General features: G+C 46.4%; 1 protein-coding gene across 1 annotated transcript; it reads left to right on the plus strand.

The window, feature by feature from the left end:
- Positions 1 to 3,497: 3,497 nt before the first annotated feature.
- LOC116786223 (T-cell surface glycoprotein CD8 alpha chain-like) lies at positions 3,498 to 9,533 on the plus strand. Its single transcript, XM_032686650.1, has 6 exons — positions 3,498 to 3,562; positions 4,128 to 4,493; positions 5,068 to 5,142; positions 5,704 to 5,820; positions 7,382 to 7,412; positions 9,473 to 9,533. Exons 1-6 carry the CDS (start codon positions 3,517 to 3,519, stop codon positions 9,516 to 9,518), a joined length of 681 nt encoding a protein of 226 aa, XP_032542541.1. The 5' UTR covers positions 3,498 to 3,516; the 3' UTR covers positions 9,519 to 9,533.
- Positions 9,534 to 11,150: the final 1,617 nt, after the last annotated feature.

An 11,150-nucleotide genomic window follows, 5' to 3' on the forward strand; every position in this document is an offset into this window, starting at 1 on the left:
TTCTTGCAAACTTACTTGAGTGTAATGCTTAATTAAAAAAAAATTAAATTCGGGACTGGATAAGTATATCTAAACAATAGCAGGCTGATACTGAATGAGAACTACAAGGATCTACACACACTATAAAGAAAAAATTCACAGAAAAGCCTCAACATGTGAATTCACAGACAACATGAAGCACTAAGACACATTCAACCTGTTAAGGGGGCCCCACTTAAACCCCAGGTGCTCAGCTGGGGAGTAGCAAGGGTCTAACATACAGATGAACAGCTCATACCTTGTCTCTCTCTCCTATGAGATCAGTTTTATTATTGTGTTGTCCCACAGCCTCTTACTGAATTAGTTTGAGCTCAAAGTTTTCACTTAAAAAATCATAACTCAAAGTGTTTCTGAAAAACAGTTTCCAAGAGGTAGGAACATCTCTACCTCACTGCTACCATAACCTGCAGTTCTTTCCTCGCTGTTCTCAGTCACTTTATCCTGGTTTTTCACACAACACAAGAGCTTAGGTCTGCATCACACTACCTTCCTGTAAACCAGGCTGTCAGGCAATGCTCCTTCTGGTCTGTGCTGATACCCACACAAAATCCTCTTCCAACAGATGAGGAACTGGAAGTAGAATATCTTGGGGTTTGAGGTTTTTTTGTTTGTTTCAGGGCGAGGGTTTGGGGGCAGTTGTTTCTTGTTATTTTTTCCAATAGCCTTCATTTGCACTGGAAATCAACATCTGGAAAAGAATTAAGCTCTGGGATTGCTCCTGCCTCCCTGTACATATCTTCACACTGATCCTCCAACCCACACTCTGCAGGGCACAGGTCACTCAGCACCCAAGGGTACATCCTGCTCAGTACAACCCTCAGGACCCACCATTCATCCAGGTATCCCCAACCCAGACTAATACCAACTCACACCACTGCCTCTGCCCCCACCATCTGCTGATTCAACCTCTGGTGGCACAGGCAGACACCTTAATAAAAGAAACCAAAACTGAAATCTCATCTCTGAACATAACTAGAGCCTGCAATCACAAATCCATGAATCCAGACAGCTCCCCGCACTCTCAGTGCTGCAAGGAAAGGACTGTCCCTGCAATTGCAATAGCACTACCTGCATGGCACATTCCCTCTTCAGAGGGTGGGTTTTAGTCTGAGGGCCTGGCTGTTTGCTGGGTATCAGCAAGTTATGAAAAATACAGGACCATTCACTGAACTCTGTCAGCACCTTTCATCTTCTTACTTGCTGAACAACAGCCAGGCATCACCTTCAATTCTTTATCATCGTTTCTGCCTTTGCATCTCTAACACACAGATCTTGGTGGTCTCTGATTTTGGTTCTTTAATCTGTCAATGACCAAAGGGATGTAACACCCAAACTGCAGATTCAGCCTGGCTGCAAACTCCATATAAAGTGTCAGTAGAAATATTATTCCTCCGTCCCACTGTAACAGATACCCTGAGTTAGCAGGAATCCTTGAAGGAATTCAATTTAAAAGCATTTCCAGCTGTCCACCTGTGGATTTTCTGAGAGATACTACATATCCATGGACTGCTGTGCATCCTAAGATACTCAGGGGTAAAACTTGCCCATCTGTATCTTCTTACATGGGCTTTTTTATTTCTGAACCCCTGCAATTTAAGTAGGTGTTAGAAATACACCCAATACACTGCACTGAACTGCTGTGATTCTGCCTTTGCTACACAACCAGCACAACCACCCCTGCAGAAGGTCAGAAGGCTGAGGGAACCAGAACAGGCAGCTTGGGGCATGCACCAAAATAAACACTTATTTTTTTAAGTCACTGCCCTGAGATCCATGTTGCCCCAGAATGCCTCAGAATGCCCCAAAAATGAGCAACACCTTATGGGCAGACACGTCCAAGAGACGTTTGCTCGAAACCACCACACCAACTCCACCAAGGAACCCTCCAGCAGAGGCACTGACCCAGCACAGCTCCACAAAGCAACACTGACTTACCCTCACCAGCTCTTTCTTCCACTCCATTCCATGATTGGTTCATCTTCCAGTTCAGGTCAGCTGCAGCCAGCTCTACACCTCGGATTTACACCTAAGGCTTAAGGGGGCCTGTTAAGTTTTCCATTTACAAGTAGAGAACCAGACAGAGGTGATACAAGTAGCATCACTTGATGTCTCATCCGGAGGTGGCTGGAGCACTAACAGGTGACATTGAGCTCAAGTCTGATGTTCATATTTGCTTGACAGGATTTTGAGATCCAGATCCTTGTAATGCTATTTAATTGATGAAATTTATTTTCCCTTTGTTTTGTCAAAACCTGCTCCATTTAAGATACGCATCACAACTACCACAGCCTCATGAAAGTGTGAACTTCACACTCCCCAGCAGCCTGCTTTGATGCCCAATCCAGCACACCCAGTTCCAAAACCATTTTCCATAACTCAGCTCTGAGTACCAGCCCCAATTGCAAATGACATCGAAGCCAGCAGCACCTGCTTTCTGACAGACCAAGGAAAATAAAGGAGCTTCTTTTTCAAAGGACTGATAAAAAACAAACCACACACAAAAACAATTATCAGGAAAGCAAGGAAGAAAGACGTACATCAAATACTAGCCCAGCCCCTCACAGTCTGATGAAACTGTTGTTACTCTACGTGCAGAGCTCCAGGAAGCATCACCCATCCCCATGCGCAAATGGTCACCCAGAGGCAGCCCAGGGCCCTCTCTGGTGAAGCAGACAAGAGGTTTTTGGGCAGGGCGGAAGCCCCTGTGGTTACAGGGGAGAAACACAAGTTGTTAAAACAAAATTAAAAGGAAATCATACCCTTGGGCATTGAGCACTCTCAGTGTGCTCAGCTGACTGACCACCTGCCTTGCACAAAGCAGCTCTTCAGAGCGAATGCAAAGAAGAATTGACCAAAGAAGAATTACAAAGAGAACAATCGAGCACCTGAAGAACCCGACTGTGTGTCAGGAACATGTGTGCTCTGAGATAAATGATACACATGGATCTATGCCATGAAACATCTGTGACTTGCTGGGTAAGAAAATGCTCTGGGCTCTGCCATCCACACGAGACCCCCTGAGTGTGTTCAAGAGAAGGATGCAGAATCCCTGCCAAGAAATGCAACCTGAGACCTTCAGCCAAAGCACGAGGCTTGTCTGTGACTTCTGTGGAGCTGGAGCTGCTGTGGACCCCCAGAGGGCTGGGGGACAGCAGGCTGGGGTGTCTGATCCTACCTCAGGCATGAGCAGCAGTACTCAGGATCTCTAGGGAAGACATCAAAGCAAAATCCTTGAAGCACCACTTAGAAATGATCAGGAAAAATGAGCCAAACTGTGCACTAGAACTGAATTTCTTCAGGATTTTTTTCCTCTGCATTTTACTGCAGATGCCGAGCATCACCTCTTTACCCAAGAGGGTCCTGGTGACATCACATCCTCCCCAGTGTGGGGAGTGTGACCCAGCCTCCCAAGTTGAGATAGAAACATCATCTCAGCAGCACTGCACCGTCTCCAAGGACAGACACCCCCAGCAGAAGATGGACGGGTCTCCTGCCCTGCTCCTCCTGCTCACTCTGGGACTCTGTGAGTATGGACACGGGGTGGTGCAGCCCCATCACCCAGAGGGGCAAGGAAAAACCTTCCACTGAATACAAGAAATTGGGTTAAATAGTTAAAGCGTGGGAAATAGCAAATAAAAAGGTCGACTTTGAGATGTGCTCAGTAACTGTGGAGGGAAAGGCGGCATCACCTCAGCCGGCGCAGGGCAGCCAGAGGGGTGGCTGCAGCACCACAAGCACCAGGAAGGCACCCTGGTCAGACAAGTGGTTATGGAGGGGAGGGAGAAGGGGGGAATAAAGAGGACTTAGCAGTCAGTGCTTTAGGGAGTCCATTGAGATAATCTGGGAAGGGGTAACATCCCTGAGAAGGCAGCTGAAAGGGCAGCACCCATCTGTAAAACCCACATGGCTGATTGATGAGCACCCTCATGCACAATCCCAGCAAGGACTCCAACAAAACCTTCCAGTCATCCAGACACCATGGTCCTCCTTTGCATTTGACCTCACAGTCTGAGAACAGGAAACCAGGTTTGCTCAGAGGGGCCATTGGCTCTTCCCAAGCAGTTCCAGCAAGGATTTCTCTCCTCCAGGCTACCCAGGGATCCATGGCCAGATGTATGAGATGAAGATCAGGTTTCGCAACAGCATCACCCAGCTCCGGGTGGGACAGCGGCTGGAACTGGAGTGTCAGACTGACAAGAAGGACAGTGGCATGTTCTGGGTCCACCAGGACAAGAGTGGGACCCTTCACTTCATTGTCTTCATCTCTTCCCTGTTTCGAGTCACCTTCAAGGGGAATCAGAGGACATCCACACGCTTTGAGGCCAGCAAACACAACACTATCTATCGGTTGGTAGTGAAGTCTTTCACACAGCAGGATGAGGGGAATTATTTCTGCCTCATGAACATCAACCAAATGCTGTACATCAGCCCTGGCCTGCCTGCCTTCTTCCCAGGTCAGCAACATCTACACCCAACCTCTGTCAGCTCTGCCAAAATCCCCAGCACCTCCTGCCTGTGCCTTTTTTAACCAGCTGTCTCTCCCACAAACTCCATTTCCCTGCTTGCTTGCCCAAGGGCTCTTGGGACCAACCCACTGGTCCTCCTGCCAGAAGCTCCCTGCTTGCCATCTCTCCTCATGGTATTGCTCCTGCCCAAAGGCAAAGATGATTAGGCAGACCCAGCATCATTTCCCCATTTCCACTTTTCAATCCCTCCATGGCTCTGAAGGGAGAAGAGTAGAGCAAAGTCCAGCACTACCCTCTCCTTCCTCACATAGGTCCCAAAACTCAGAGTGTTCAGTCTTTCTGAGGATGGTGGCAGACAGCAAGACATAAGAAGCCTACAGCTCCTTAGTGGCTCTTGGGAGACCCTCCTTGGGGGAATCCCCATTCAAAAGGGGCTCTATGAAGCCCTGATATGTGTACAGGAAAAACTATAACCTGGGCAGAGGTGGGAGAATTGAAGGGCAGGAGAGACCTATTTTACTGGATTTCCCTACTTGCTGAATTCATCCATTTTCACTTTTAGTCATCACCACACCGGGACCCACCACTCAGCTTGGTATCACTGGAAAGGACTCCGACATCAAGACCCCGGATCCAGGTAGCCTGGGTGCAGGGAGGGAGAGGGGAGCAGCTGGGTTCTGGCCCACTGATACCACTGAAACCTGCAGGCATTTTGGGGTGGGAGGAGAGTGAAAATCCACAGAGCTTTATCAGAGTTGGAAGGATTAAACTCCAGTGTTTCATCCCACATAGGAAAGGCTAAGGAGGAGGTAAAAAGCATGAGCATGTCTCATGCCTGGGCATGCCCAGAAGAGGGGGAGAGAGGGCAGAGCCTTGAGGGCTGGGGGTGGTTTTAGCCTCATCAGGGGAAAGAGAAAATTTTTGGCTACATGTCCTCCCTCAAGTCTCTGGAAAATGGTGAGAGTAGCAGCCCTAGGGAAGCTCCCTGCCTCACCACCAGCCTCATGGAACACCAAGCAGGGCCCTTGGCAGCTCCCTTGGCTCCAGCAGAACTGGCCCTGACACCAGCTCTGAGCACCTGCTGGACCTTTCCCCTTCTCCATTCCTGCTCAAAGGTTGGACTCAATGATCTTGGAGGTCTTTTACAAACTTAACATTTCTGTGCTTTTTTGACCTTTACCCTTCTCTATTCCTTCAGAGTCCAGCACGAAGAAGGACCTGAATTCCTTCTGTGATGGTGTCATCTGGGTTCCCTTGGCAGGTGCCTGCCTCCTGCTCCTCATCGCCCTGGCCATCACCATCCCGCAGTGTCCAAGTAAGGCTCACCACAATCCCTATAGATGCACTTCCAGCTTCAAACCACAGCCCTGTCCCTCAGAGGGATGGATGTTGTGCCTGCTTTGTGAGGTATCAGATAACCAGGACACAGTCAATGCAAGAGAAGGACTACTGTTAAAATCACTGTATTTTCCTCATCTGTAGGCTTAGGCTGAAAAATCATTAACAACTTAGAATCACAGAATCAGAAATGTGTTTAGGTTGAAAAAGACCTTCAAGGAAGAACAATTGATAAGAAACAGACAGAACTTACTGTATGAACTGTCTTGGCTCTACCATCCTTAAATTGGTGTGTCAGAGATTAATGTACCAGGGCCTGAAACATTCTGACACATCAGGATAAATATGCTCCAGCATATGCTGAGACTCCCAGTAGCAGCTTGAGCTGTAACTAAAAAAGTAACTTCATTACACAGGTTCAGAGACTGCCACAGTTTAAGCAGGAATGCAGGTCAGCAAAAGTCCTTTGGTGAAATTTCGTGTTTGAAATGAAGTTAAACTACCCTGAGCAAGCAATGAGTGCAAATGGATTTAACTCAATTTAGCTCACTGAAATCAGTTCAACTCTCCAGTACCCCCAGAAGTTATGGCTTCATTAATCCAGCTCTGCTCATTTGCCTGAACACCAGCAGTTCTGCTGCTGAATTAACCTAACTAGATCCTCCCTGACCCTGTGGCCTGGAGCTGATGCCAGATGAATTTACCAGCTGACCCAGCTAAAAAGGTACCATTTTTCAGCATCCTTCAGCCCTGAAAAATACTAATCTCCACACTCGGCAGAGATAGGAAGGAATATGTGAAAAAGCATTAAGCAGACACAGCCAAAAATCATTCTCCTCGGGGGAAGTAGCTGATGATGCAGCAGAATGCCTGGACTTGGTCCAAATTCCCTCTGAAGTCATCAGGATCCAAGAGCTCTCCACGTACAGTGGCATTCCCTGGTGACCTGCAACACTGTTAACCTACAAACACCACTCAGTGATTTATTTCTGCCTTTTAACACTGATGTAAAATGATCAGTGAAAAGCCATCAGCTGCAGTTAATTTCTGCAGCAGCCTAAGACCTCAAGAACAGATTAATACTTTGGGCTAAAATTAATGGCAGAACACTGTATTTTCCTGAATACATCCCAAAGTAACAACAGAGATGCTAAAATGGGAAAGAGCATTGTTCAGCTTGGTTGCATATGGAGTGGCACCATTGCCACTCACCTCTTGTAGAAACAATTGCTGCCAAGGGATTTTCAGCAACATGCCAAAGTCCAGAGAAATAATTCACCCTCTGGATTCCCAGGCTGACCCTGCTACTGCTACTCACCTCACATTTTAATTCATCAAAATGTTTAAGTGGAATATTGAGGTAACATGAGCTGTAGCACCACTCCCTGGCAGGGATTTGCTTAAAAATAAACCTGGTTTATCCGTGGTTAAATTTAAAAATAGCTGCTGGGGAACACCAGACCCACCTTACTGCAGTGTTTCTTTACTGAGCTGTGACTTGGTAGCTTTGAACTAAAACATTTTCTTTCTTATTTTAGGAACCAGAAGACGAAGGTGCAGGTGTAAAAGGTTAGTAAGTGACAGGCATTGGCAATTTTCTCTTAAACTTGGCACCCTCAGGCAACAAAGCAGGACAGTGCCCAAAAGCAATCTAAAAATTCTTCATCCAACAGACAGTGGATGGCAGGGATCTGTGAAATTACTTAAGGGCAAAAATGAGACAGAAGATTCTCTTGTTTTGTGTTTTTGATATGTTTGCAGGTTTTGTTTGGTTTTTTTTATGATTAAGTAATTCAAATCACTGGGCCCTGACACACCAGTAGATATAAAACATAAAGACAGGTGGTGCTTGTGGCAGACCAAAAAAATCATCACAGCTCAGGCCTCCATTTCCCCTACAGGCACTAAGGAGCAGCAGCAGGGAGGCTGCTGCAAACTTGGATGACATTCCTGAGAAACAACACTGCAGACAGGAACAGATTTAGAGGCAACCCAGTTTCTAGGGCACTAGAAAGATCTAGAGATCTTTCTTTTATGCTTTCCCTCCTGCCACTCCAACCCGCCCACCATCCTGAGTCACAAGGAAAACACCACCACAAGAAGAATTGCAATTTGCCAGTTTGGAAAAAGAAATGCTTTTGCCCATGTGCATTATCCTTCTGCAAAAAGATCTCCCTGCAGCCAATTTCTTCACCTTCCCTGCTCTGCAGGAAACCACTTCTGCAGTTTTGCAAGCCTTGGGCACCCTGGGGCTTGTGGCCAGAGACCCACCAAGAAATCATAGCTACTGTTCCAGGCAGCCAGTGCTGGGCTAGTGCTTGGAAAAGCTGGGTAGCCAAGAAAGTTTTGGACAGCATGTTCACAGCTCTGAAGCCTCATTCTTTGCAAATCAGAGCATCTTTTAAATCAGCTAAATTCATGTTCTTTGTTATACATTCATGGGGCTTATAGTAAAACAAGTAATTGTCTTTCAGTTGTGTAAATTAATACAATCGCTCACAGAAAGACCACCCTCCCCTACAGTAGTAGATCCCTACAATTTTTTATTTTTTTTTAAGACAGAATGCATTTTTTTTACCCATCTGAAAAAGGGAACAGTCTGTCAGTTTTACAATGGATATTTATTATAGCCAGCACTCTTCTGATCCTTGTCTGCCTTTCCGAGGGAGAAATGATAATGAAAAGCTGTCCATGCTGCCTTGTTTAGGATGATGTTTGCATTCTTCACTTAACTCCTGTTGCCAGCCCTGGACAGGGATGTTCTGTCCCTACAGAGAAAAAATATCTGCCCAGCTCTCCAGTTTTGCACCAAAGGAGCGGTTGGGTTACAAGGACCTCAGGAAATCACCTCCTCAAGGACACCTTTCCTTCACCTGCACTAACATGACATGGTTTAAGAAATTGTAGCATATTTCAGGTTTTATTTAGAGAGGAAATTTCTGCTGCTCTGAGCAACTCCCAATTATTGAAATGAAGCTCTTTAGAAGTTAATAGTGCAATTCACTGCATGAAAGAGCACCTAAGGACCTGGCCTGGGATTCTTGCTGGCAGCAGAATGATTCATTTTCCACCACAAATTAATCTTCAGTAAAGAAGGGTGCCAAATCTCCAATCTGTTAGATCAGCATAAAACTCTCAGGTCCTGGAGACCAGTAATTTCTATCATTTTGGGTGCACTCTGCCTGTCTAGAAAGCCTCCTTTCAAACTCCTCTGCGGGAAACAGGTTGCAATAAGAAAAAGTCTCTAGGAATTGATAACAGCTTGTCCAACTCCAAAAAAAAAAACCCCTGAGGTCTTCTTTATTCATTCATTTCTGAATGTGGAGAAAGGCTTGATGAGAGGACAGGAGTGAGCAGAAGTCAGAGGTAAATTAAACCCCCCGTTTTTTTAAATGAGTGTAAGAACTGATCATCAGTGTGTCTTAAGAACATCCTTCTGCTGGCTGTCACTACCCGAAATGTCAGCAGATCCTTCATTAGCCCAAAGAGGATTTAGGAACATTTTACAGCCTGCTCTTGCAGGTCCCTGGCTGCAGACCAAGGCTAAACAAGATCAGCAGCTCATCACACATTAATTGCCTTTCTCTTCCTTTCCCATCAAAGTAAATCAAACCCTTTTCTCTCTCCAGGCCTGTGCAGGGGAAGCCCCACACCAAACCCGGCACAACAAACTGACACCTTGCAGCATCCACACCTTTGGGCTTCTGGATCATCTCCCGGGAGCTGTCAGCTCCTACATTCTCTACACTGTGACTGCACCTCATGCACTCTGCCCTGGCAAACTGGAAAAGACAAGATGGAGCACAGACACCCAGACAACAAGCAGCACTGTTTCTGGGAACTGCATCCTAAAACACAGCTCCTTCCAAAACTGGAGCTTTTCAAATCGATTCCCAAGGCCAAACACCCTCTCTGTTCCCAGTGACAGGGCTCAGGCAAAGGAATCAGGTCAATCCTGGTGCTGATAGGCATCAGTGACAAGCAGATGAGGAATAAGTAATAAATCTCTACTCAACGGTGTGTTACTTCTTTCTAAAATGCAGCCAGGCTTTGAATTCACTACAAAGTGACTTGGAAATAAATGCTCTCACTTAACACATCCTCTGTCTGTGGTGCCACCTCTCTCCTAGGATTTGTACTCTTTTATCTAACCTATTACAAGGCTGCACTGAGAAAGTAAATATGGATTAAAGGGCCTTACTTCTTGTGTTTTTACAGTTCTGTGGGTAATGTTTTGTTTCCCTCATGCTATTCCTCTTCTGCTGTTACCCCCAATTCCACCGATTTCAGCAGGTGTTTGGCCAGAGCAAGGAAGGTGGGATTTGTTTGTTTCTGAAAGAAACCGATGAGGGGTAACAAAAATAATCTCTGTCGATTGTTTTGGTTTACGATAACAGGACTTTTAACATGTTGACTATTTAGGGACATGTTGATTGACTGCAGTAAATTCTGTTTATTCAGATCTGCAAGCTCCAGGAAGCATCACCCATCCCCATGTGCAAATGGTCACCCAGAGGCAGCACCAGGGCCCTCTCTGGTGAAGCAGACGAGGGGTTTTTGGGCAGGGCGGAAGCTCCTGTGGTTAGAGAAGAGAACCACAATTTGCTAAAACAAAAAAAGAAAAGCTCACCCTTGGGCATTGGGCACTCTGGTGGGTTTCTGGTCACAGACCACCTGCCTTGCACAAAAGCAGCTTTCCCCGAGTAAATGCAAAGAAGAATTGACCAAAGAGGAATTGCAAAGGGAACAATCGAGCACCTGAAGAACCCGGCTGTGTGCCAGCAAAGCCTGTGCTTGGAAATAAATGATACACATGGATCTTTGCCATGAAACATCTATGTTTCACTGCTGCCTTCCACATGAGACCCCCTGAGTGTGGTCAAGAGAAGGATGAAGAATCCCTTCTGGGGAATGCAAACTGGGACCTTCAGCCAAAGGACAAGGCTTGTCCATGACTTCTGTGGAGCTGGAGCTGCTGTGGACCCCCAGAGGGCTGGGGGACAGCAGGCTGGGGCACCTGACCCTACCTCAGGCATGAGGAGCAGAACTCTGGATCTCTAGGGAAGTCATCAAGGCAAACTCTGTGAGATACCATTAAGAATTGATATGGATAAATGAGCCCAAATTCTGGACTAAAACGGAATTTTTTCAGAAATTTTGTTTTCCCCTCCATTTTGCCACAGATGCTGAGCATCACCTCTTTAACCAAGAGGGTCTTGATGACATCACATCCTCCCCAAAGTGTGACCCAGCCTCCCGAGTCAAGTGACAAAGATCATCTCAGCAGCACTGCGCCGTCTCCAAGGA

The sequence above is a fragment of the Chiroxiphia lanceolata genome, chromosome 4, assembly GCF_009829145.1.
Source record: "Chiroxiphia lanceolata isolate bChiLan1 chromosome 4, bChiLan1.pri, whole genome shotgun sequence".
Classification (NCBI taxonomy): domain Eukaryota; kingdom Metazoa; phylum Chordata; class Aves; order Passeriformes; family Pipridae; genus Chiroxiphia; species Chiroxiphia lanceolata.